This window comes from Cimex lectularius, unplaced genomic scaffold (assembly GCF_000648675.2).
Source record: "Cimex lectularius strain Harlan isolate CLEC.00 unplaced genomic scaffold, Clec_2.1 scaffold3, whole genome shotgun sequence".
In the NCBI taxonomy this organism is placed as follows: Eukaryota; Metazoa; Arthropoda; class Insecta; order Hemiptera; family Cimicidae; genus Cimex; species Cimex lectularius.
This window is the reverse complement of record NW_019392688.1, coordinates 2,751,809-2,778,553: the sequence shown is the minus strand read 5'-3', so window position 1 is coordinate 2,778,553 and position 26,745 is coordinate 2,751,809. Positions and strand designations below refer to the sequence as shown.

At 35.7% G+C, this 26,745-nt stretch overlaps 1 protein-coding gene across 1 annotated transcript in view; it reads left to right on the top strand.

The window, feature by feature from the left end:
- Positions 1–26,323, top strand: part of LOC106662275 (KH domain-containing, RNA-binding, signal transduction-associated protein 2-like) — a 34,092-nt gene extending 7,769 nt beyond the window's left edge. The window contains exons 2-6 of the mRNA XM_014386253.1: positions 3,088–3,209; positions 3,276–3,392; positions 17,326–17,623; positions 20,786–20,984; positions 26,025–26,323. Coding sequence (XP_014241739.1) covers positions 3,088–3,209; positions 3,276–3,392; positions 17,326–17,623; positions 20,786–20,984; positions 26,025–26,142 — 854 coding nt within the window. The 3' untranslated portion in view covers positions 26,143–26,323. The remainder of the gene's footprint in view (positions 1–3,087; positions 3,210–3,275; positions 3,393–17,325; positions 17,624–20,785; positions 20,985–26,024) is intronic.
- Positions 26,324–26,745: the final 422 nt, after the last annotated feature.

Sequence of the window (26,745 nt, the reverse complement as noted above, 5' to 3'; positions counted from 1 at the left end):
TTCGGCTTCTTTTGTGAATCTTTGCATTATGAAGAAATAACTGAAGCTTACCGTTAAAAGATATTACGAAATAACACTCAGCTTAGCAGACCACAGGCCTAGTGTCGAGTTTGTAACAAAAATTCTCGACTTTTAACCAAATTTAACACAATATTCTTACTTTGAACATATTTATCTGCTTTTAAAGCTTCTCTTTTAATAACTGGGAGAGTTTCTTGTCTATATATTCGTCATTATTCTACAAATAAGCTTAAAAATGGAAACATTTAAACTCGAAGATCTGTTCACTGGTTAACCCCTCCACAATTCATGCTGTTTCATATTCATTGGAAGAAAATGCATAGAGGAAATCAATACAGCTACATCGTTCTGCCCAAATACGGGATGTATGCAAATCCAAATAAAAAAATAAAGGTTTATTTACTAATTCACTGGAACGGAACATATCATGGTTAGATTGAAAAATGTACATGCTCAGAAATTGGGTTAGTTTTTAATTTGCCTATGGGGGTAGCGGGGATTCGGAAATGGGAGCGGGGGTCGGAAATTGAAATTGGTATCTCTCCGCCCCCGAGAACGGCGAGGGGTTCCAAGAGTCGGAAGCACCACCTTCTGATAACGTCCCCCTTTGTCTAAATTCCGCTCAAGTGGTACCCTGATGGTACCAGCACACAGTTTTGCCCCATAATTTACCTATTATATTATAAAAAAATAAGCACATATATGGTACTAGGATTTTAGTGATGCGGAGCTCCTTGACCTATCGTGTGAAAATTTTTAAATATAAAACTCCAAAGTTGTAAGCTTGTGCTTTTAAAGAATAAATTATTGTGTATTTAATTTCACCTCCTTTTGGTGCACTATGTCATTATCATATTGCCCACCCTCTTTGAATTATATTCCGTTCTATTTTCTTCATCGACAGACCCGATTTTCATGCAACATTAATTTGAATTTTATCAGTTCAATAATAGGACGAGTTGAACTGACCGCTTGATCACTGAATTGGATCTGTCTATTCTTCTGAGTAAACAAGCTAGGACTTGAAATCCCCACACAAGACTGCAAAGACAGCAAACGATCAAAATTAGGCATTTCAAAAAACTGTTCATTTACAAGGCAATGATGATTGCCTCTCTGGGCGTACAGTTGTGAAGTGTGGAGGTCAACCAAGGATTTCAATTCCCAATGTCTCCAATCAATTCAGTCTAAAATTCTCCGACAAATTATATATAAATGCTCCTTTTTATGTAACAAATTATACCATTCATCACGACCTATGAAAAAATTGCATAAATCACTGAACATACACTACAATCTATTAATACTTCAGTTATCACTTCCAATCCCATCCGAATATCTTCCAAGAAGATTGAAGCGAAAGTGGCCCCGAGATCTTCTCATTGAATGAAGATTGAGGAGGTTTCAGTGTGAAGGAGTCCACTGGGCAACTTCGACAAGATGCTCAAATGACAAATTCAGCACATATGATATTATTTACTTAATAAACTAATTGGAGTTGGAAATATCAAATAAACTTAATTTTTAAAAAAATCTTAAAAAGAGTGTCATCTGTTGATTCGCTTAGATGATTATGAGCTCGTTTATAAACAGATCTGCTTACAAATTCCCAACTTTTCCCATTTCCTCTTTAATCCTTCTTCCCGTTTCACAATATCCCTAAATTCTTTGTTCCTCTTGCCCTTTTATCTCTTCACAACGACTTTGGATTGCGGCGCGTAGGATAATAAAGCTCATCATCTTCCTTGTGATTACAAAATCGATCTTCTATTTTTCCCTGGATATAAACTTTCACTGTTTGCTCGAGTTTGGCAGATTCAAAAGGGTCCTGTCGGTAATCAAAGGTCGGATAATGGCTTTTTATGAAAAGAGGACAAGTGGTTTTGGCTTCTTGCCTTAAACTTTGCTCCGTCGTCTCCCACTTCAGCAATGGGACGTTAAAAATTAACACACGGATAACCATAATAGACGTTGAGAAATTAGACCCATCTGACTGCTGCTTTTTTGAATAAACGTCGAAATACTAGAACGTAAAATTTTCAAGTGAAATTTAGCAGCAGTAACATAAGCTTCGTGCAGGACATGCAATAATTCATCTTTTGCATAACGGATTTTGCCGCTAACGCTAAATTTCCTGGCGAGTTTGGCGTAGTTCATGTTAAGCCGTATCTTTCAAGCTTGTAAACACGTTGTCGGATATTATGGATTTTGTCTTGATTGCTGACGATAGTTTTGATGCTAAGGACTTGATTAGTTCTAGAAACTCTAACGTACTAAGTAAACATTAATTACTGGGCAATTCGAGGCAAGTTGAGTTAAACGAAATTGAGGAAGAAAAGTCTAAAATATTACATTGCAGTGAGTTAACCATATACATACTTATTATAGCCACGTTCTATACGTTTCTTAGAATCTCAGCTTTTAAATTTTATTTAAGCGGTTCAGCCAAAGGTTCTGTTTTACACAATTACTGTGGCCTCATCGAGGGAAAGATGTATACATTGGTTGTGGTTGCTGTATTTCTAGCCAATGTCATTCCTGATTTTATTTAAATAAATAGCTAAAGATTTTAATGTTGTTAAATTGTACATACAGTCTTAGGAAGTATTCTTGAAAACTTGTACGAATTGTTACAATGTTAACTACAAAATAAACAATTTTATTATGTTTCTGTATAATATTAGTTTTTTTATAATTGGACAATATCTCCAACAAAAAACTATGTTTTGACTTTACCGTTCCCCGTTAAAAGCACGCTATTATTGTAAGACAAATAACGTTGGACGCTATTTCAGATAGCTTCCATTAAAATCTTATTCGTACCGTTCACGTCAATGTTATGCATAATCTCCCTAATGTCAGCTTAAAAATGTTATATATAAGGTTTTTGTAATTTAACCCTAGTTTTAAAAGAAAAGGAAAACATTTAGAGAAATTAACATGAAGATTCTTAAATAAGATAACAGTTGTAAGTTAGTATCTTCAAAGAACTAACTCCTATCGGTTCCTTTTTGCCGTGTTGTTGTTAAATTTGTTACTTTTTGTGATTCTAGTTTCTTTTTCCAGAAATAGTCAAAGCACAGAAAGGTAAGGCGTACAGGGATACTCGAACCCCCGTGGACCTGTACAGAGAACGCCCCATCCGAGCCGTTATAAAAGTCCAAGTGCCAATCAAGGAACACCCAAGGGTAAGTCGGACGCGACTCATTGTTCCCCATACAAAATAAACCAATTCTCAAAAACAATATTTCTAGTTCAACTTTGTTGGGAAACTGCTCGGACCGAAGGGAAATTCTTTTAAGCGGCTCCAGGAGGAGACCATGACGAAAATGGCCATCCTAGGCCGGGGCAGCATGAGGGACAAGCAAAAAGTGAGTGAACCACTTTCACTTTAAGTAGAAATTGTAGTTAGTCTATTAAGGCCGAACCGAGTAACAAGTTTGCACTTGGTTCTTACTTTGTTAAAACAAATTTTACACTCATTTTTAATTATGAACTCTTTCAGTTTATAATCTTCTGAACATCTTTTGTCCATAGTGGTTAATGAAATTTGTTGAAAAAGCAATCCTGCTTAAATTGTAATGAACGGACAATTTAGTTAGGTTAAAATCTTTCTACTAATATCTGAGAAATTGTCTGACGCTTTTATATATGATCATGGGCAAAATATAACAGAGGACGGGTTCTTCAAATCTTAGGATCAAGAACATTGCAGGCTGAAAAAATAATTAAAAGTTTTTAATTTAAAATTTCCCTGAGAACTAAATCAAACAGGTCTTTCGGTCATCAGTAAGATTATTTTAAAGAGAAAAAAATATATTTTACGCGTGTTCATATTACCATATTTGCTCTTCTTCTTCAGGATGTCCTGCAGGTTTACTTCTGAGACTTTAAAAGCAAAGTATTGGAATAATGTCAGGCATTGCATCAGTAAAGCAATTTAAGCTCTTTAGTATCTAATGTCCCACTAATAGACGAAGTTGTAGAAATGCGTGTAACTTTTTCAAGAGGAGTTATTTCCCTGCTCTCCTAGGAATTGCAGCCCAGACTTCCACCTTTCGAGATAAACCCAAGTTTTTACGAGTTCGTGAAACTTCTGACATTTTACAACGCCATAAGGTGTTCTTTAGTGGTCGGTTTTGTAAATTTGAACGAAATACCTGGTCTGACGAGGCGGAATTGTACACCGCAAACTACCCCGATCGTGCACTGTTCGTTTTCTTGTGGTGTTTACGAATCGGCAAAATCAATAATTTCACAAAAATAATTAAAGTTGAATTATGATTTCTGGCCTTAAAAGAGATAATTTGATGAATTTCAATATACATTTCTGTAATTTGAGTTTCAAATTTAATATCAACTTACTCCCTGCAAATAAAAAGGAAAAAACCTTCATAATGCAAGCTTATCATTTTTCCTTTACATAATATTCAGATATTTAAGAATATTCAGAAGAATAATATTCAGATAATTAAGATTCATCAGAACTTTTGTACTACCGTTTGCTTTAATTTGTACTGCTCAATCTGACACAATCAGTTTTTGAATTAACAGCAGTTATTGTAAATATCGAATAAATGTCCATTTTTAATGTAAATAATGTACATTGCATATATGTAGGGCGAATAGCCAGTAGAACAACTAGTGCACATTGTAAGGAGTGGTGTAGCATGACCTACACTATTTCCTACTGTATCGATCAGTGGTCCTTGTTGATGGATGAAGCAGACTGACTGTTTGCATTATCCCTACGTCCATTCCTTATTTAACAATCTTTGCTTTACAAACCTTTTGTTAATATTGACGTATCCATTACTCCAAACATATACCCGTGATGTTGTTTCGGCTGGTTTTTCGCCTGATCACCCGTCTCGTCATCTTTGACAAATTCGTCACTCTGTGACACATCGTACCAGAGATATACCAGTGACTAGTTTCAAGATTGATAAAGAATTGAGAAAAAAGGTACTACGTAAAGTTATTAAAGTGGCAAACACTTAAAGCGGGCGGCAATTTTTACAGGTTGGTCTTCCTATGAGATTTTTGGAATGTTTTCTATTTGGTTAGGAAAAAAAGTTATATTTTGATTCGTATTGTTAACTTCCTGCAGTATCTATGGAAATGTATGTACGTCATTCTCTTACATTCTCAATAAAAACCGTACCGAACTTACTATGTTGATTATTTTTTGCGTTCCCGGGTGGTCCATTCCAAAAAGAAAATACTCACACTTGGCAATTCACTTTATCACATATGTATCAACAAATCATTATAGCTTAAAAAACAGTTTTCGGAAGGTAGAAAATAGTTAATTTTGTTCCAGCTACTGATAGGGGCTTAAAAAGACTATTGTACCAAGCCATTGTGTGAATGACAATAATTAATAATACGAAAATTATTTACATTGATCCATATATGTATTTAGTCGTCATAATTTGCCTATTAATTATTTTAATTATATTAACGTTCATTTAACCTAAAATTAGTAGTTACACTTCCCAACAGAATTGGGGCTACTCCATTTTTTTTAAATAAAAAATCTTTAATTCACGTTGCAAGACTATATCAAATTATTTAACGTTATAATACATGAAAGAGCAAACGAAAACTAACGTTTTTCTTTAAATAATATAAATTTATTCCTGGTTTAAATTAAAAAAAAAAAAAAACGAGCAGGACAAACAATTAATAGGCCAGTCATTAATTTTTATTCGAGGGGACCAGAACTACAAACTCAAAACATATCTGATTCTGGTCAGTTCTTCCTGAATTTATCCTCCCAGGGGTGGGATTTAAAATATAATCTGCAAACCAATTTATTTTTAGGCAGGCAATTTTACGGTTCAATTAAAACAAATATGTCATGAATTTTAGATTATTCCACCAGGTAAATATGCTCTTACGTTAGTTAAGTAAGAACTTTTAACTTTTAAGTAAGAACAAAGAGTCCATAATAAGAATAGATATCTCGTTGTAACGAGATACATTGGGAGAGGGAGAAAATGCATATTAATGCTGCTTACATAATTTATACGAATATCGTCTACACGTGTCTTATATCCGTGGGAAAGTGTAACTTATGCTCTTTACCACTATTTAAAAATAACAATAATTTGATATAACTCCTCCCTCCTCAAATTAGCTTCCATGAAGGTCTAAATCAATTACAATTAACATCAATATTCTTAAGCACAATAATACAATTATTACAATTTTATATCACTAATTACATTATTTAAAGAAATATAACATTGATTAATACAATTGTTAGTGTTTACATCTCCAGAGCATCTGGATTACATTTTGTTGATTTATTTACAATGAAAACATGTTTCTTTTTTAAGAATATTTATTATATTGGGTTGTCCGGAAAATAATGCAGGATTTTGGTATTAAACAAAAAAAAAGAAACTAGTTACTTTAAAGCAATGTTCTTTAATCAANATTCATACAAATGAGTAATCCTGTAAACGTAAACAGAATATTTTATATAGATTTTTTTTAATGAAAACTTAAAATCCTGCATTATTTTCCGGACAACCCGATACAAACTAGAACTAATATGAAGATTACGATGTACAGGAATACAGTCCACCAACTTGGATTAGAATAGATTGTGGGAATTACATTTACAGGGTTAATAGAAATGTTTTTCAAATCAAGTCTTTCGAGGGCGACTCTGAATTCTGGAATTTGCTGCGGCGTAAGACTAAGGTTGATACTCTGTAGTAGAACAGACTTTCAACCTGTAGATTCAGGTGATGAAGTAGATTCATAGATGAAAGTTTTGCCTTTGAAAACAAGGCTTCCACTAGCTGCTTTTATGAGGAATATCCCAGTTTTCGCTTCTGTGGAATCAGGCTTCAAAAAGTAAACTGCTTCTGGATCTTCAAAAATAGCCCAAAATTGATTAATCCGCAACAAAAGTTATTAGATTGCCCTGAGTTTCCAATTCTGTGTACGTGCAGACGGAGCTGGATCCTTTTAGCAAGATGTCCTCCTCGCATGGAGTTTGGTGCGTTGAAACCAGTTGGACAATGATATACCTTGTTCTTCTTACAAATATTATTTATATAAACAATTTCGTTATTTTCTGATTTTAATATATAAGGAGTTTGCGGGATAATTATTACAAATTTGTTCTGATATTTACTTGGGACAGGTTGCATGTTAAATAGTTCAGAATGGTGTTCTGAACAAATTGGAAGTTCCATGAAATAGACTATTTGATTCTCTTCAACTTTACAAATTATCTTTAACATATTTTCGTAATGAAAGATATTATTGATATAAACATCTAAGCACATTTCATTTCTATAATGATTTTCTAATTTCTTTAATTCTGAAAACAATTCATGAACGCTAATTATGGAAGGGTGAATTGTCCCTATTTTACAAAAAACAACTGAATTTTCAATTTCCTCTATGGTGTTCAAAAGTAAGCGATATAATGTTTGTAATTGATGCAATGCATCTTTAATTTCAATAATCGCTATATTTTTCCCACATATTTCCCAATTAAATTTATCTTTACTTCCAACTCCTCGCCATTCATCTGAAGGGTTTTCATAGTTTTGTTGAAATCATTTATTATTTTATTATTTATGGAGTACATTAAATTTAATTGATTCTTCAAAATACTTTCATTGGATTTAACTTTAGCCATGAATTTGTTAAAGGCTTCTCCATCAGAGCTTTTGAGGTTTCCAGTTATAATTTTTATTAGACTGCCAATACCGTTAATATGACCTCTTTTATTTCTTTTTGTTGTGTGGGCAATTAAATGATTTATTTTCGCCTCTGTAAACATTCTAGTTTGGTTGATCAAGTTAAAATTGGATACGGTTTCGTCTTTAATAGAATTATTACGCTTAATAAAATCATAAAGTCGACGATACTGACTATTTTCAATATCAAATTCCGAGAACAAATGTTTTAAATCAAAATAATGAATCAATGTATATGATGATATTTCTAGTTTTGCTGTGCCTAAATTTATTGATAACATTCCTGGATTTTTGGATATGTCCTTCATGGTGTAGGTGTCAGAGGGTGTGACAATCCTGTTGAAGACCGCGACGGTCGTGGAACATTTGGGTCCAAGTTGTAATTACTTTTTCTCGAGCGATTAATGTTTGAAATGTGTGGGCATTATTTTAGCAGTTTTTAATGATTTGTTTATAGTGTCAATGTTTTCGGATTTGTATTTTGTGTTTTTCTTTGTTTTTGTTTGTTCACGTTCTTTTCTGGAATGTGAGGTAATTCCTCTCTGTTGGCATTTATTCGTAGTAGTACTTTTATCTTTATTTTCATTTATGGAGTCTTTAATTTTTATTGTACAATAGTTTGGTTCGTTCTTTATGGTTTTCAATGAGTTATTAATTAATTGATTTTCTATGTACAGTTCGAAAGGAGTGTGCTCTGTTTCAAGATGACCATAGACAATCTCGAATGGGGTGCGTTTTGTGACTGAATGTCTGGTGTTATTGTATGCTAAAATGGCGTATTTTACTTTTGCGTGTACGTAAATACGTATATGTTCTAAAAGTGTACTGTGGAATCTTGCTACCGTTCCATTTCCATCTGGGTGCTGAGTTGAAATAAAATGTAGGTTTATTTTATGCAATTCTAAAATTTCTTGAATTAAGGATTGTTGAATTCAAGCCCGTTGTCTACTACAATTTGAGTTGATAATGGGTTATGTGTTATAAAATCAACTATTTTGTCAACGATTTCGATTCATTGACACGACTTTAGTATATATGGTTGAGCATATTTTGAAAAGGAGTCGATTATGGTTTACATTTTTGCATTGTCTAGGGTGATTGTGTTCATGTGTACAATTTCAAATGGTTTGCTAGGCGTAGGTGTTTTATTGAGAGTTAATTTTAATGGTGTTCTGTCGTATTTAGGCTAGCAAACAAGCTTCACAGTGTTGATAAAGATTTATATTGAATTTTTTTGGTTTGGCCAATAGTACAGTTCTTTTATTCGATTAAAAGTTTCATCAAGACCTCTATGATTTCCTTTGCTTATTTGATAATTTCCAATACTTTCAACAATTTCTCCTCTTGGTTTTCAACGTCTAGTAGTTTTGTCGTACATTTTGTTAAGTCTAATTCTGCGTGTTTGAAGAATTGATAAAGTACATAGCAAAACTGTTCGCACACATCATCTTCAAAATATAGTATTTTGTTTTGGGAACGACGTATGACTACTAAATAATTACGTCCTTTTCGAAGTTTCGTTTTGAAAGTTTCTGCTTGCTATTTTGAAATAATTTTAATATCTTAGGTTCAAATTCTACTTGGGATATTATAATCTGATTTTTTCCGTGATTCACTGGAGGTCAACTATGGGGACAGTGATTATCGTATTGCTATCAAAATTGGAATGTATCGTATAGCCGTTGTTTGAAAGTTCATTTTCAACGAGGTTTGCTATTAGCGATTCGTTATCAATTTCATTTACATTGTTGTGGTCACCTGGTGCCACGTTCGCGTCTGATAGATCGCTTCCGGGGCCCTATAGATAGTCATTCGCAAAGTCAGAATATAGCGAATAAAATTGCTGTAGGAGTTCCTCGAGTTCCTTATCGCTCATGTCCCTTCATCCAGTGTTTCGTTCGCGTTTATCTCTACACGCGATAATCCATCGGCAATAGCATTCTCTGAACCTTTTTTATAAAATAATTCGTAACCGTACTCTTCGAGTTTTAGCCGCCAACGTAATAATTTTGAATTTGGTTCCTTTAATGGCATCAACCATTGAAGAGGTTTATGTTCACAATATATCTTAAATTTTTTTCCGAATAGATAGGTTCTGAAATACTTCGTAGACCAGACGATGGCTAGAAGTTCGTTTTCAATTACAGATAATCTTGTCTCGGTGTCGTTGAGCGTACGACTAGCATAAGCTACTGGAAGATGAGCACCATTAGTTTTTTGACTCAAAACAGCACCAGTGGCGTAGTTACTCGCGTCTGTAGATAATATGAATTGCTTAGTGAAATCAGGGAATTGTAGAATTGGGTCCTTCGTTAATATTTGTAGACATGTGTCGAATGCGTTTATATAATCAGAATCATGACCATTTATAATCTCGTTTTTCTTTAAACATTTAGTTAAAGGTTTTATTAACGGGGCAAAATTTGGAATAAATTTTTGGTAATAACCGAGGAGAAAACTCTTTATTTGTTTCACAGTTTTCGGAATTGGGTAGGTAGTTCTGACCTTTTCTAAATTTGGTTTTATACCATTTTCTGTTATTGTGTGGCCCAAATATGCAATTTCGCGTTTTAAAAATTCCGTCTTGTCCAACTGTATTTTAAAATTTGTCTGCCTTAGTCTGTTAAATACTTCTTTCAATTTTTGAATGTGTTCCAGAAGACTCGTACTAAAGAAAATTATGTCATTGAGGTAAACCATACAATTAGTTATCCCTCTCAGGATATTGTCCATGATGTTTTTGTTGAAACGTCGGGGGCGAATTCTTCAGCCCGAACGGCATACGCAGAAATTCGTAATGCCCGTTTTCGGTGTTGAATGCAGTCTTCGGAATGCTATCGGAGTCCATCTCGATTTGGTGACACCCCGACGCTAGGTCGATTGCAGAAAAGTATTGACTTTTTCCCACTTATCGAGAAGATCTGTGACATTTGGGCATCTGTTATTTTGTCATTTAGCTTTCTGTAGTCAACTACAAGTCTGAATTTCTGCTGCCCGGAAGCATCTTTTTTCTTGGGAACAACCCAAATTGGAGAGTTCCATGGTGAGTTGAATTATTTTTTGTTCTAACATGCTGTTTATCTGTTTGTTTACTTCCTCTTTATATTCATGGGGAAAAGTTTATAAGATTTTAGTTAAGTTAAAAAAAGCTTAAAGTTTTTTTATAAAAAAAGTTTATAAGATTTTGTGTAAATGGGGATTTCGTCTTCAGTTCATATGGTGTGTTTGACTTGATTAGAAAATATTAATGGGTTACCATCGGTGTGGAATATATCTGAAAATTCTCTGGCCACATTTTGTACAGCTGACTTTTCCTCGGCATTCATGTGGTCAGTTCTAATCTTGGGTGGTTTTTAAAAATTTGTATGTGTTTTATACGACTTAGTACGTCTTAGTGGAATCATTGTTTTATGATCGAAAGGTTCAAGATTAATGGGTTTGTTTACAGAAAATTTTGATTCATTTTCATTAAAATTTTTGACAATACAGGAGGCTTCATGATTACTTACATTTACAATACATTCTTTTATCTCCATATTTTTTGTTCGAATATAGGGCATGATTGTTTCACCAGACATAATGTTCTTCACTCGTATTTTAGGACTTGTTCGGAGTTTCCATTTATGCAATAGTTTCAATATTTCAATTGGGGTGTGTACAAGTACAATACATTTATTGTAATATGAGGCAAAATTAAATAGTTATTTTGAAGGTCCACTTGGGCTTGCAATGATTTTAAAGCATCCAATCCTAGTAACATGTCGAATTTTTCATGTAATTTGAATATTCTAAAGTTTAAATTCAAATTTATATTTATAATTTTAAAAAGTTCTGCACAAGGTACCAATGTACTGTAATTTTCGATAGAAGTTGCGTGTGCGGTAGAAATTTTCTGTTCCGTAACAATATTTCGATTAAAATATTTTTCTGCTACTTTAGGGCTAATAAAAGATGATATGCTGCCGGTGCCTATTAGCAATTTTAAATCTAGTGTTTTCCATGATATGTACAGCAGGCATGGGTTTTTGGAGAGATTCAGTAGGTGACATTCTGGTAATTTGTAGGGAACTCTAAAAAAATGATCCGAAGGTTCCAAGCTCGACTAATTGTGGTGTTGTGAATTTTCTGTGGTTGGGTTATTTAAGTGATGAATTTCTTATACAGTGTAATTTGGTCGGTGTTGACCGAAATTGGAATTTTGCTGTGTGAAAAAATTATTGGGTCCTCTGAAAGATTGTCTACTTTGTATCGACATGGGTGTCGGTTTGATGTCACGTCCGTTCGCGGCTTGAATTCGCGGGGCAAACATAGTGTTTTGTGAACTTTGAGTATTTGATTTTGTGTTTTGAGGGCAATCGAAATGTTAGTTGGGGGACTTTGCTGGTTGTCTACTAGGTTGAAAGCGAGGTGTCTGGCTCCTGAAAAGTTTTCAAGAATTGAAAATCATTCGTGCATCTGTGAAATTCCTAGTCCGCATAAGTGAGCCCAGGGGTTCCTTTAGACCTCTTAGTAAGACCCTAACCCCCTAACCATCCCTAAACTCGTTGTAACGAGATAGATTGGGAGAGGGAGAAAATGCAGTTTAATGCTGCTTACATAATTTCTGCGAATATCGTCGACACGTGTCTTATATCCATGGGAAAGTGTAACTTATACACTTTACCACGATTTAAAAATAACAATAATTTGATTCACTAATTTCGTGGTCCGCTTGACCAATTAATATATTACAATTAATTAAGGTTTTTAATTGAGATAAAAAAGTCAATGGCACGAGCGGGATTCGAACCCACGATCTTCGGCTTGATACGCCGCTGCTCTACCACTTGAGCTATCGTGACCTGGATCCACTCGGACACCAACCTTCTATCTTAACCGCACCTTTTGAATTTTCCCTCCTTTTTGCCATTTTTCAAATGTCGTGTAATCGGGTTGGATTCTCGACGACAAATGAAATGGCCACGGAGAGCTTTAGTGAAGTATACTTCATTTTTAATCATTAAATTCACTAATTTCGTGGTCCGCTTGACTTAATGTATTACAATTAATTAAGGTTTTCAGTTGAGATAAAAAATGGCAAAAAGGAGAGAAAATTCAAAAGGTGCGGTTGAGATGGAAGGTTGGTGTCCGAGTGGATGGAGGTCACGATAGCTCAAGTGGTAGAGCAGCGGCGTATCAAGCCGAAGATCGTGGGTTCGAATCCCGCTCGTGCCATTGACTTTTTTATCTCAACTAAAAATCTTAATTAATTACAATAATTTGATATAACTTTATATACCTACTTTGTCGTAAATTTGAAAATAGCAAACAAAAATCGCCATTTCTTTTAATGATACGAATTTATTCGTGTTTACATTTAAATGTAAATTTTAAAAAAATATAATTAAAAAAGTCCAGCGCGACAAAAATATAAGACAGTAATTCTGTTTTATTTATTACCTCATTGCTTGTCTTTTTCTGACAAATGCGTTGATCTTCTGTTGCTCTTTAAAACTTGTACCATCCATTTCGGACGAGTTTTAAAAAGTTTCTTTATGTACTTTTGTCGAACATTGCCTTAATTTTTCCTAAGCAGGAAAATATACATTGTTTTGAGTTTGCCAACTCTACGGGACCTATCTGTAATAAAATAATATTTATTTGCTCCACCTTCGAGTCATTAATTAACTAGATATAAAATGCTTATACATTAATACTACTTATGTGGCAACCGATGAGCAAAGTTTATTGATAAGATTGATATGTCTCAACCAAGACCTTACATGGAAAGAATTAATTAATTGAAAGAAGTAACTTGGTCAATTCACCACTAAAACGTAAATGAATTTAAATAAGGCAAACATGTTGAAAAAACCTTTTTTAGAAAAAAAAATTATTTATTCTCAACATAAATTATCAGAATGTTAATTACAAGGAAGGTAAAGTTTAATTGTGCATAACTTTATATAAAGTAGTTTATAACCTTCAGAAAATCGCAAGGAGTCTGGAAAAAACTGGGAAGATATATGGATCAATTCTCTGATCATGAGTGTATTTATTACTCGCAACGAAATAGTAATTTCCATTCCAACTTCCATATTGCAATTTGTAATTTTGTGATTGGAAAATATGGAATGGCATAAACTGTGGAAGTTGATAAATTATTGGGCTGTATTCTGTATAAAGAAGTGTCGACCTAGCAGTACACAAAGGGAAAATGACCAGATGTGTTGTACTAAAAGTTTGATGGAATTTTTTCTTTACTGATTATTTTTTATTATAAAAAAAAATTTGATTTCGTAACATTCAATTTAAGAAAGGTTATCACTTTTGACGGGCAAGAATAACAAACCACAAATCTTGTTCTTAAAATTTATTTTTTCATGCATATTTTCTTTGCCTATCTGCATTTATTTTTCCAAGGATAAGAAATAAGGATAATAAGTGTTCCGTCTCATAATTTAACATTTCAGTTATGGCAGATATGACGTGAATTTTAGATTATTAGGCCAACTAAGTAAATATCCACATTCTTTTTCTTTCTTTCTTTCTTTTTTTTTTCTTGCATCCGGTATCCGTGTTTTATTCCGGCCTTTGGCGGCGAGGATGGTGAGTACAGATGTAGAGGGATGGGGGAAATTCCGTGAAAGTCTATCGACCCCGTTACCAAGGCGACGTTTACCACGAAGGCCCGAACTCCATCCCCCGGGGAAGGTCGCGGGAACCGTTTCACGATGGACCAATCTTAATGCGATGATTATTGTTTCGCTTTGTATACAAGACGCTTTGTTTTGCATGATTTCCCCATAAAATCAAGTACAAGGGTAGGCGAAAACGACCCCTCTAAACGACGCACCTTTTGTAACCGACGGTTAACCACCCACTCGAGACCCAGACAACACTGGTGTGGGGTTGGAGATGAAACCTGGAAACTCAAAATTTTTCCTAAAGGTTTTATGACTAACTGAGAGATGAATGTAAAAAATAACTGACTTCAATCAACATGAATCAACTTATATTTTCTAAATGCTTCACAATTAATTGATTAATTCCTCGTAAATAGTACAATTTATAGATATATAGAATAAATAATATTTAAAATGTGAAGTTTAATTATTCTGGTCGATGTGAACTTAAGAAGTTAAGATATCTAAATTAATTATTAAATTGTAAGATTGTATGTAGTCAAACCCGTGTCGCTTTGACAGTTTTGCCCTTGTATAAGGTATCGACACTAACAAAGCCAAGTTTTCACCCGAAGAAAAGTAATGTTTAAGATCTCTAGTTTAGTTTCTGATCGCCTTATTCAGCCTTTCCTCACAGGTCGGTCTGACAACAAGTCTTTGTCTTGTCATGGCAGTTGTGACCTTCTATTGACACTCAGAATATCACGACACACTAAATATCAGGCGAAACGACCCTGACAGACCAATTATTTCTTTCCTGGTGGGTACTAAATGGTTGAATGGTGGATAGTACCTGAGCCGAAGACTGGTCCAAAAAGTGGAGGCCAAGACTGTACTGGTATGCAAAACTAAAAATACAAGATATCTAGGCTTACTACTAGTTATGTCGGTAAACTACTAAATTTTAACGTTTAATGACAGACACACTGTATTTTTTCATAAGGTATCGACAATCATAAAGCTAAAAATCGTGAGACTGTTGAGAACAAAGAGTAAAAGTACATACTTACTTAAAGTTCTTGGGTGCGTTCCTAGATGTATGTATATTAGCACAGGCTTTTGATGGGGTCTGCACCCTGGCATGCTTCATAAACTTAAAGGCTCCCTACCCACTCCTTATCTTATCCTGAAGTCCTACCTAACAGACCGCTGCTTCAGAGTGAGGTGCGGCAACGAGTTCTCTGAAATCAGGCCGGTACAAGCAGGGGACCCACAGGGGAGCATTCTTTGTCCCATCTTTTATAACATCTATACCTGCACATCCCCCATCATCACACCTACGCGGACCATACCGCAATTTTGTCCTCTAACTAGAATCCTACCCTAGGTAACCTCCAATATCCAAGAATACCTAAGCCGAAGACTGGTGCAAAAAGTGGAAGCCAAGACTGAATGAAGAAAAATGTACTCAGTATACGTTCACGTGGACAAAAACACTCTTGCTCTCCACTGTACATCAACAGCAAAGATATACCGACTTCCACTTGCAATCCAATAAATTGCACTATACCTACTAGACTTTGAAATAGTGGACTCTGTGAAGCATTAATGTTTAAGAGGATCAGGGTGGCAGATAATTGTTGTCTGTTATTCTAGCTGTGAAATATGTAGTTTGGTCATTTAACTGACTTCTTATTGTTGCTGGTTTCGTCTGTGTGCTATTTTGACAGTTATGTTCTTTATCGCCAGCCAAACCCCGACCACCAACCTACAAGTTTGGGAATTTGGGCATAAAATAAATCCGTATCGGTCTAAATTTTGATAATGAACCTTCAACAACAAAAACAAACCTTGAACCCACCAATATCATTGATTAAATCACTTCGTTTGTACTGTTTACGACTCGATCATCTTATAAGACAGTGCCTTATTTCGAAATCGCCACCCATATTTCCCAAATTTTTTACAGACGATTGTAGAAAACTCGACAGTAGATTAGGACTAAGTAAGTCCGTTGTAATACACCAATTCGTTTTTTGGTGACTATCCAACGCGGTGAAGTCTGTGAACTTTTAACGGTCACATATTTTATTATCGGTTTTTATAAACTTTCTCGGATTAGGCATCAGACAATCCAATGAAAACTGAAAACTCTTAAGGAGACCGCGGTGGCCGAGTGGTTAGGGTGGCCGATGTGTATTTGCCATGCTAGCGGTTCTGGCCATGGCTTTTTAATTGATTTTAGTATGAAAAAAATAAAGTGGTCGCAATAATAAACCCTCGTCCGCGACACCCTTCGGATAGTTGGACATCAAGCCCTCCTGTATAACAGGAATTACATAACTTTACTTATTTGAAAAGCGCTTAAGGCAAAGTTAGCTTGAATCCTACCCAAGCAACCTGTAACATCCAATAACCTTGACCACATCAAAGAATTGTGAATAATGTAGAAAATAAACATTTTCATTGAAAAGTCAAACTTATCCTTCAATGTACATCAACAAATGACCGACATGACTCAAGTTAGGTACTTAGGATTGTACCTAGCCACCAAACTGGTGTTGAATCCCAACCAAGATGTAAGATTTCGCACAACTAAACTAGGTACACTTCTGTTGAAAGACTGTAAAAAACCAACAAACTTTATACAAAACTTTACTTTGAGCAGTTTGGGCATACAGAACTGGTGGGATCTAATAAGCCATGTCCTTACTAAGTGAACATTTCTGTTGTCAGCTTGATCTATTCCCGCTTTCACAAGTTCGCAACCTTTCGATCCATCTTAACCATGCTTAGTCAAACATTTCTACACTATTCCATCATGTTAGTAGTGTTTTAGTGTTTTGGTGTTACTGCTTTATTTAGTGTTAGTATTAGTAATGCTTAACGTACCTTCCGCGTCACCTTAAATGACGATGTCCTCAAAACTTCCCTCAATCCCTCAGATTAATGATAAATGTATGTTATTTCAGGAAGAGGAATGCCGTAGTTCTTTGGACCCGAAATATTCCCATTTGGCCGACGAACTGCACGTGGAAATCGCTGCCCTGGCACCCCCGGCTGAGGCGCACGCCCGTCTCGCTTACGCCCTCGCCGAGCTGAGAAAATACCTCGTCCCCGATCTCAACGACGAAATAAGAATGGAGCAGCTACGTGAAATCGAAGCAGAGGGTGGAATCGTGCATAGGAGGCCTCAGGCGCCCCCTCGCAGCATACTCGCACGACAAACCAATAACTTCCCGATTCGCAGGCCGATAACTGCACCTTCTGGTATGAACATAATTTATTATATTTGAGAGACGACAAAGCGTGCCAACTATAAGTTTTGGACGATGAACTCATGGCGACTTACTGTCTCCGGGGTACCCGTATTCTCATGAGATCCCCTTTATTCCATTGAAAATCGTATTCAGTTGGAAGTTGGAACAGAGGGGGAGTAAAATATTGTAATATTAAACTTGTTTTAACTTAGTTTAAGCAGAGGAGAAATCTGAATACATAATTTGTTATATTAAAATTAAAGGAGAGAATGACCTAGGGTGATGGTAAAATAAAATCTATATAAAAAACAATTAAATTACGATCTATTTAAAGAAGAACACCGAACATTTTGAATTTCATAATATAAAACAGTACTCATGATGTAATTGCTAAACTGTTGGGTTGTCCCACCTGAAATATCCATTTTATTTATAACACTTTAATGGAGTTAACTGTTTATTCCCAGGCGAATGTATATATCTGTAATGAACGCTTAATTCTTCATTTAAGTGCAACGTTTTAATTCCAAGAAGACATTCAAATTTCATTTTAATATTAAACGTGACAATGGAAACAGAAGATTTTCTAAAACTTTTTTTTATGAGTACGAACTCGTTCATTCTTACGCCAAAGCTGAACGGAATATTAATCAAGTTTTTGTATGGAGGGAGTTCTCTAACGAAAGAATTATGCGTCGTCGGTTGGGGAAAGTTTCCTTCAGGAGATACGAGAGAAGTTCTTAAGGAGTCTGGGGAAGAAAATCCGCACCAAACCGTCAGGGAACGGGGCACCTTGACACTAGTTGAACGACAGTTTCTAAACAGTAAACAAATAATCGGAAAAGTTATAAAGCTCCGAGACGTGGGTCTCGCGTGAGCGGAATGAACGTAAACAGATGAAAAGTCGAGCGATTTGGGTTTCAAAGTTTGCACGTTAAAACTGATTTCTTGGGTGCATAATGTCAGCCGAAGAAAAATGTGATCGATGTCGATGAGATTTTCCCATGGATTTACTAAGTTGAGTTGAATCAAACTGAGGATCTTTAACGTCCAGACGCCCCCCCACGAGGGGGTTCTCATATCTTCCTAGGATAGTACTAGGAAGATTTTACATGCATTCACTTGCCACATCCCTTAGCAAGCGAGGTGGTGTAATGTCAGCCAGGTTCAGAAGCGCTCTAGAAAGATCACATCCATGTGCCATTAAAAACTCAGTTTTGTGGCCTCCAGCAAAAGCTTTCAGCCACCCCCGGAGAGATAGAGAAGACACTACGGCTTCGGTCGGCCAGTACCGTCAAGGTAAGGTACATGTTTTTCTCAAACCACGACCACAAGTGCAACCTCAGTTGGGGGCAACTTGGAGTCACCCTCTCCCGATGTTCATTTTTATTTTCATGGTCAGACTGATCGCTAACCCGAGAACTAATAACCCCGTTCCCTGAGGGTACGGGTTCTGTATCCCAGGAAGACTCTGCTAAAGCAGAGGGGATAAAGGAAAGGGTGTAAGGAGAGGGAAAGTGAAAGTTTGCCTCCATCGTTGGTTGCCCCTTGACGCCAGAATTGAGGATAGGACTTGTCTAGTCCCTGAGGATGCGGGTTCCGTATTCCAGGAAGTATCTGCCAAAGCAGAGGGGATAAAGGAAAGGTTGCCACCATTGTAGGTTGTTCCCTAGAAGCCAGAATTGATGGTAGGACTTGTCTAGATCCATAGGGAAGGTATCATGTCGATCAGCCAACTAGTCACATGAAAAAACAAAATCATTGGTGTCTTTTAGTTTATAAGCTGGTTCGGCACATTCATTTTCTTTCCTATCTTTGGGGAAATTATCTTGTAATCAAGAAATTTACCAAATGTATCAAAACCCAAGCTTAATGTCTCATACATTCTATGAACTATAAAGCTTAACTATAAAATTCTAGTACATTCCCCATTTGACAAATATGGATTTTGGTCATTTCCGATCATCAGCCTATCGCAGTTTTTAATCTGACAGAAGAGTATCGACATTTCGCCACCTTCAGTGACTGACTGTGTACTGCTTTATCAATTGTGTCTTTTTATTTTTCATAAGGTATCTTCATTCCCAATGTCATCATTGAAGATTGGTGTGGTACGAAAGACCATTTGTATGGATTCTGGTAAGAACTATGAGCGCAATTGTCATTTAGGCCGACACGGAGCTACACAACACAAACTGATTACTTGCTCGAACTGCCAGTCCTCAATGATTCACTTCCAGCGTAACTGTGTAAACACCGCAGATGACGCTACTGATGATTAACGCGGCTACGTAGTCACTAGTGATTGAAGTTGCTCGCTTTCAGGCAATTTTCAAGTTGGACAATCAACAGGTGAACATCATTAGAGAAGTTGAAAAACTTCTGTTTTATACAACTTTACGCTTCTTAGATACTCGAAGAAAAACGACTCTGAAAAAGCATGGTATAAAATTGGAAAAAGCCGTATTCTGATGATAGCACGATATTACGACAGCTTTATCGCCAGAATCATCACCGTGAATTATCAGAGTCAGGGATGATGATGCATGATTTTACTGAAGAAACTACTAATTTCGACCTTACTAAGTTTCTTTTCTAGATCCGCGTCATTAATGACTAAGTAAATGATTAATATTTCCAGTCACAAACCAGGTCCGTTTATTTTGATTACCTCCGATTGTATATGGCCTAAGAAGTAAAATATTTGTTACTAATCAGGTTGGGTAGCTAGAAATTGAGAGATTTCATGTACACCTATACACGAAGATCAATAATTCGGTCTTTTTCGATCAACCAGGTCTACATATCATCGCAGATTTGGTCTGACCGCTTGGTTGTTCGAACCACAATCCATATAACAGACTAAAACGGCGAGTATAGGTAGACCAAAATGTGTCGATTCAGATGTGACAACCCAATTTTGCCACCTAATAACTTGTTGGATGTTCTTCATCAAAGGAAGATCTCTCAAACGAAAAACTGTATACAATTAGAAATTGAATTATGTTCCTATTGTTTAAAGTGACGATTGACATGACTGTCATCTTAGATATTGTATACTCAGCAACTTCGCATCTATTTGTCTTTACACCGTTGAGAAACATATTAATACCTGTGATTACTGTTACGAAAAACGACTTTTGGTTTCTTTTCCCTTCTCTCTTTTTATTAGGCAATATGCAACAGTACGGACAACAGCAGATGGGACCTCCCCAAGGCGGAGCTCCTTTGATGGGCGGGCCACCGAGAGGTCCTATACCTCCGCCCCCTTCCAATAACAAGGTCATGTCCATCCTCGACCGTGCCCGAATCGCCATGGAGGACAACTACTCAAGCCAGTACCAAGATCATCCCCTGCAGGATTCTGGAGGGTAAGATATCTAACAAGTACTAACCTATTTTACAGTCCGTAACAAAACCATATATCACCTCGTAGTTATTATGCTAAATATATATACATATATATTTTTTTTGGGGGGGGGGGTACAGGAGGCTGATGATTTCGTTTCCTTTTACTTAATCGTAGACTTCAATTTGCTTAATCAGCTGTGACAAAATTACAGGCCAATTTAGCCTTTCGCCGAATTTCTTGGTTAAAGTCATATATTTTTGGGTGGTGATTAATGACCGTTAATCGATATTTATTTGGAAATCGTGAGATGCGGTCTGGTGTGATGTAGGTTTCAGCAAAACATTTTCTTTATCGTGCCAACGTTTCGATCTTTATTGAGATCATCTTCAGGGCTCAAAGTGTTTGACTTCTGTGTAATTGTGCCATTCTTGCGTGTCGTGTCGAGAGTGCGGCAAATAAATGTCATATATTTTATGGAACTTTTCTAATTCTGTATTTAAGAAAAATTCGTAATGGACATAGCTAAATAATGATACAAAAGTCATATGTCTGAAAAAGCTCCAATGGTGCAAAGGATTTTTCAGACTGCAACCCTCTTAAAAGGTAAAAGGGCGCAGGAAAAAAAGCCACTTTTAAAAATTCACTAAGTAGAGCATACAACGCCCTTTTACACTACCGCCACAAAAAGACGAGGGAAAATTCAATGTAAAAAGCAACAATTTTTCATGATACTTATGGCTTTCAGTATGTCAAAGAAACCCAGTTAAGACGAAATGTCTTTAACTGCCTCAATAAAACAGGCCACTTTCAAAAATTCACAAGACAAGCGTACATCATCCTTTTACAGCCGGGAAAGTAAGAGGAAAGAAAAATAACATTCAGTGTGGAAATTTAAAAAAAAAAAAGTTGATCCCGATCCTTTCAGTACGTCTTTAAAGTGCCCAATAAAGTCTAAACGCCCTTAAGTTGTCAGGTGGTGGCGTCGTTATGTTGCCGTTATAGGACTTGAACAAAATTGGTAAATATTGGGTTGTCCGGAAAATAATGCAGGATTTTGGTATTAAACAAAAAAAAAGAAACTAGTTACTTTAAAGCAATGTTCTTTAATCAAAATAATTTCCCATACTCTCAATACATTTCTCCCAACGTGTTGGTAACTTATTAATTCCGTCTGAGTAGAATTCAGAATTTTTAGAATTGATAAAGTCAATAAATGCATTTTCCAGTTCCGTTTGATTTTTGAATATTATGTGTTGTAAGTAGTGGTCCAGGTGTCTAAAAAAATGGTAGTCAGTAGGCGAGAGGTCCGGAGAGTAGGGTGGGTGAGGCAAAGTTTCATAGCCAAGCTCCAATAATTTTTGTGACGTTACACGTGACACATGTGGTCGAGCGTTGTCATGCAACAAAATGGGCCCTTTCCGATTGACCAAAGAGGGCTTCATTACTGCCAATTTCTGATGCATGGTATTAATTTGGTTACAGTATGATTCAGCATTGATGGTTTCGCCAGGATTTAAGAAGCTGTAGTGTATTAAACCAAATGAAGCCCACCATACCGTAACCATTACCTTTTTTTGATGAGTTGGGGGCTTTGGAAAATGTATTGGAGCTTCTCCTTTGTCGAGCCACTGTCCAGAACGTCTAGTGTTATCGTAGAGAATCCACTTTTCGTCACATGTAACAATTCTGGCCAGAAATGGGTCATTTTTGTTTCGACAAAGAAGTGATGCACAAACATCAAAGCGCTGATTTTTTTGGCGATCGTTTAATGAGTGTGGAACCCAATTTTCGAGTTTTTTCACTTTTCCAATCGCCTTGAGGTGGTCAGCGACGGTCGTTTTACTGACTTTGAGTTGCTCTGCAAGTTCTCGAACAGTTGTTTTGGGGTTTTCTTCCACCACTGATCGCAGAACATCATCATTAAGAGAGGAAGGCCTTCCACGACCTTCTTCATCTTCAAGGCTGAAATCTCCCTCCCGAAATTTTTTAAACCACCTTTGCACAGTGCACTCATTAACACAACCCTCGCCCCAGACTTGGTTAATGTTTCTAGCCGTTTGGGCTCCGCTTCGGCCGAGTTTAAACTCGTAAAAGAAAATCGTACGAAATTCTCGCTTTGACATTATAAGGATGACTGAATTATTTCCAAGTAGCGGAATGCTACAGAGGTAAACAAACAATATCATTTGGAAGAGGATTAATAAGTGTTGACATTCATACAAATGAGTAATCCTGTAAACGTAAACAGAATATTTTATATAGATTTTTTTTAATGAAAACTTAAAATCCTGCATTATTTTCCGGACAACCCAATAAAATGGAAAATATTACAATAATCCATCAAGATAAATCACAAGTTCACACAGCAACAAAGTTGGCCAATAACGTCCACTTCGAGCAAAATTCGTCACCAGAGGCTCCACTGATGATGGTAAACTAGGTTAAGCTGTTTGGAAACTTTTTTAAGTCATCTTAAACCTAATGACATCTACTTTTGGGCCGGGAGTATTTTGAGCAAATTTATAAATAACGTCATGCAATAAAATATTTAAAAAAATCCTGACATGAAGTATAATTTTGTCTTAGGTAATTTTTGCCTTTTAATCACGTCTTATGTTTAATCAATTTTTTGCTTACAAAACTATTCAACAATTCATAGGTACCATGAAGTCTATAAAATACTTCATCGTCTCCAGAAATAGTGGTAAAAAAGGTGGTTTGTAAATTTGTCGTGTCTTTGTTCGGTTAATAAGGCCTGTTTTATTTTAAAATACTCCTCATCGTAATAAGAAACTTAATGACATCTCATATTCGACCATAATATGGTATATTGATAAATATGATAAATATAATTATTAAAAAAGTATATATTTAAAAAATCCTTAGACGATCTTTCCTTAGACCATAGCCCAGTTATCCAATCTCTTGATATTTACCCAAAAATAAACGCGCCTCGACCCACTTAAATAAACGGACCAGTTAACTGGGATCCATTCGAAGCATACTTGACCGTAAATCCAAATTAAATGTGCCCTTAACGACATCTCAGCAACTAGACATAGAACAACTAACTAGCTCCATACACCATTACAACCTACCTCTATTTATTATCTAAGACAACTAGTAATAACAGTAAATCGTCGAGGAAGAACCCGCTCTCGTTACCCGTCAGACGAAAGAACTTTCAACCGACTAACTATGAATTATACACAACTTCAACAGTCAATATTCTACTACAAGCACAGTATTTATCCAAAGAATTCCTTCCTGACATAGCCCATTTCATCAGTTTCAGCCAACATCACGTACATCTACAGTTTTCCCTTCCTCTCAAACTATTTTCCCCAAAGAAGTCAAACAGGCTGCTACAATACTATCACAACTCCCTAAAAACATGTACATATCCTAGGCATTTGACAGGATAGGCACCAAGGGCATATTACTACTAATTTTTAGTTTATACTAAAATCATACTTCACATACAGTCACTTCCACACTGCCAAAACACTTCTCATCCATTTATCAGATTATCGCTGGAGTCCCACAGATCTTAATAACCTATCTCTTCAACGCTGCCCTAAACATACAGTCTCTTCCCCACCCTATGGAATTTCCCTTCAATGAACCACCTTCTCCGTTCTTACAGTCCAATCAGTCTTTTGCCTATAAGCGGTAAAATTAAGGAAAAACTACTATTGCTCCGCCTGTACGACGAAATGTTTCCCCTTATTACTCCTAACCACCAGTTTGGTTGTCCCTCGACTATCTATCAAGATCATCGTGTTGTAAACACCATTACTCGTACCATCGAACTGCCCTGGAACTTTCCTTATCACACATGCATTTGACAGGGTATGTCACGAAGAGCTGCTATGGAAGGAGAGCAGTTTAGCACCTTCTACTTATACCTTGTGCTAAAATCCTTACAGACCGTTACTTCCACACTTTCCTAAACACTTCCTTCTCTGCATTTGCCGGATTTTCGCTGGTGTCCCACAGGGTACCGTACTCGCACTTTTATCTATCTCTTCCTCGCCCAAATAATAAACATTTGGGGGTAAAAAACTGGACTTTGTTGTTACAACTACAAATTGTACACTCTATCCAGAAATAATTATTTAAAAAGAGGAGGAGGGCTGTAGGTTTATGGAGGATTCAAACCAGTGATCGATCAGCAAGGCCCGTTTCAATTTAATATATTTACACATCGTCAATAGAAACCTAATGACATTTGCGTCAATGATTGGCCATTTGGATAAAAATGATAATTTAAAAAATCCCGACCTAGTCTATAATTATTTCTCAGTCGATTTAGGCCTTTTTTTCTATCTCTTCCTCGCCCCTTTATTTTATTTTATAATCCTTACATATCGCCATTAGAAACCTAATTTCAGCTCCATATCCTGTACTGATAAAAATTATAAAATACAATACTTAAAAATCTGGTTGTGGTTGAATTTTATATCAGCTAATTTTTGCCTTTATCATTTCCTCGTTTAAAAAAATTCAATTTTTCTTAAGCAAACCGAACTTTATTTTATTAAACATTGTTTGAAATGCATACCACTAAAGTTTATTAATGGTACAATTTCTTGAGAAATTAAGAAGAAAAGGAGATGTCTAGTAAGTTTGTCAAGGATTGTACCATGTGTTGAGCCAACAGGGCATGTTTTATGTTAGAAATACGTGTACCTTTCTGTCTCTTCTCGTGTTGCTCTATCCATTAAGGAAAAATAATATTAATAATAGGCCTTGTAGCTTTTAACGTTTTAACTCTGTCTTTTTGTCTTCAAATTTTATATCCTCGCTTTTATAAATACAATTGACTATTTATTTTCCCAGGCTAATCAGCTGATTGGTAAATACATTAATTTACCAAAAAATATTGATTTTTTTTTTATATCCTTCGTTAGGTATTTTCTACGCATAAGTGAGCGTGAAAAGTGGTTTCCGTTGTTAACGATTATTGCCAAGGGTGCGATAGTTTTTCACACTATTTCAAGGATAAATTTCTGCGGTTTAACCCTGTTAATCTTGTTTTTTTTTTCTTTTTTTTCAGGTATGGCTATGACAACGGGGAGCAGATCAGGTGGAAAGGGGGCCCGTTCAAGCCCGAAAGGGCCGGAGGGCGCTACGCTCCCCAGCGCCCTTCGCCCTACCCCAGACCCCTCAAGTAGAAGTACCTCAGGGAAAAAGCACCCTTCCCAACCTCAACTTTTTTTTTGTTTTTTCTTTAAAAAAAACCTTAACAGAAATACTAAAAAATACTTTTAAAAAAATTTGTCCCTAAAAGAATTTTAAAAAATTATAAAATTATAGGAATTTCTCCGTCCCGGAAGATATTAAAAAGTAATAAAATCTACCAAAAATAAGGGATCACTTAAAATTAAAATAATAATATAAATAAAAAAGAGAAAAAACTATTAGTTATAATGATATAAAACTATTAAAATCATTTTAAAATAATTTATAAACTTAATTTCGGAATCTTTTTTATGTTTTAATGTCCAGATCCTTTTTTTATTTTCTTAATAATTATTTTTAATTATAAAAAATTTGTTACATTTAGATTATTAAAAAAACAAGTGTTTTAAAGAAGTCTACAATTTTTAATACACTTTTTTTAAAAATTTGTTGACCATTTATAAAAGTTCTCAGAAATGTTATGAGGATCACTGATGAGCCTTGAGAAGAATTCCTGTTGTGCCAGCGCCAGATGTTTGACTTTGTATTTTGAATTTTATTGTTTCCTCGATTGGATATAATTTTTCAGGTTTTTA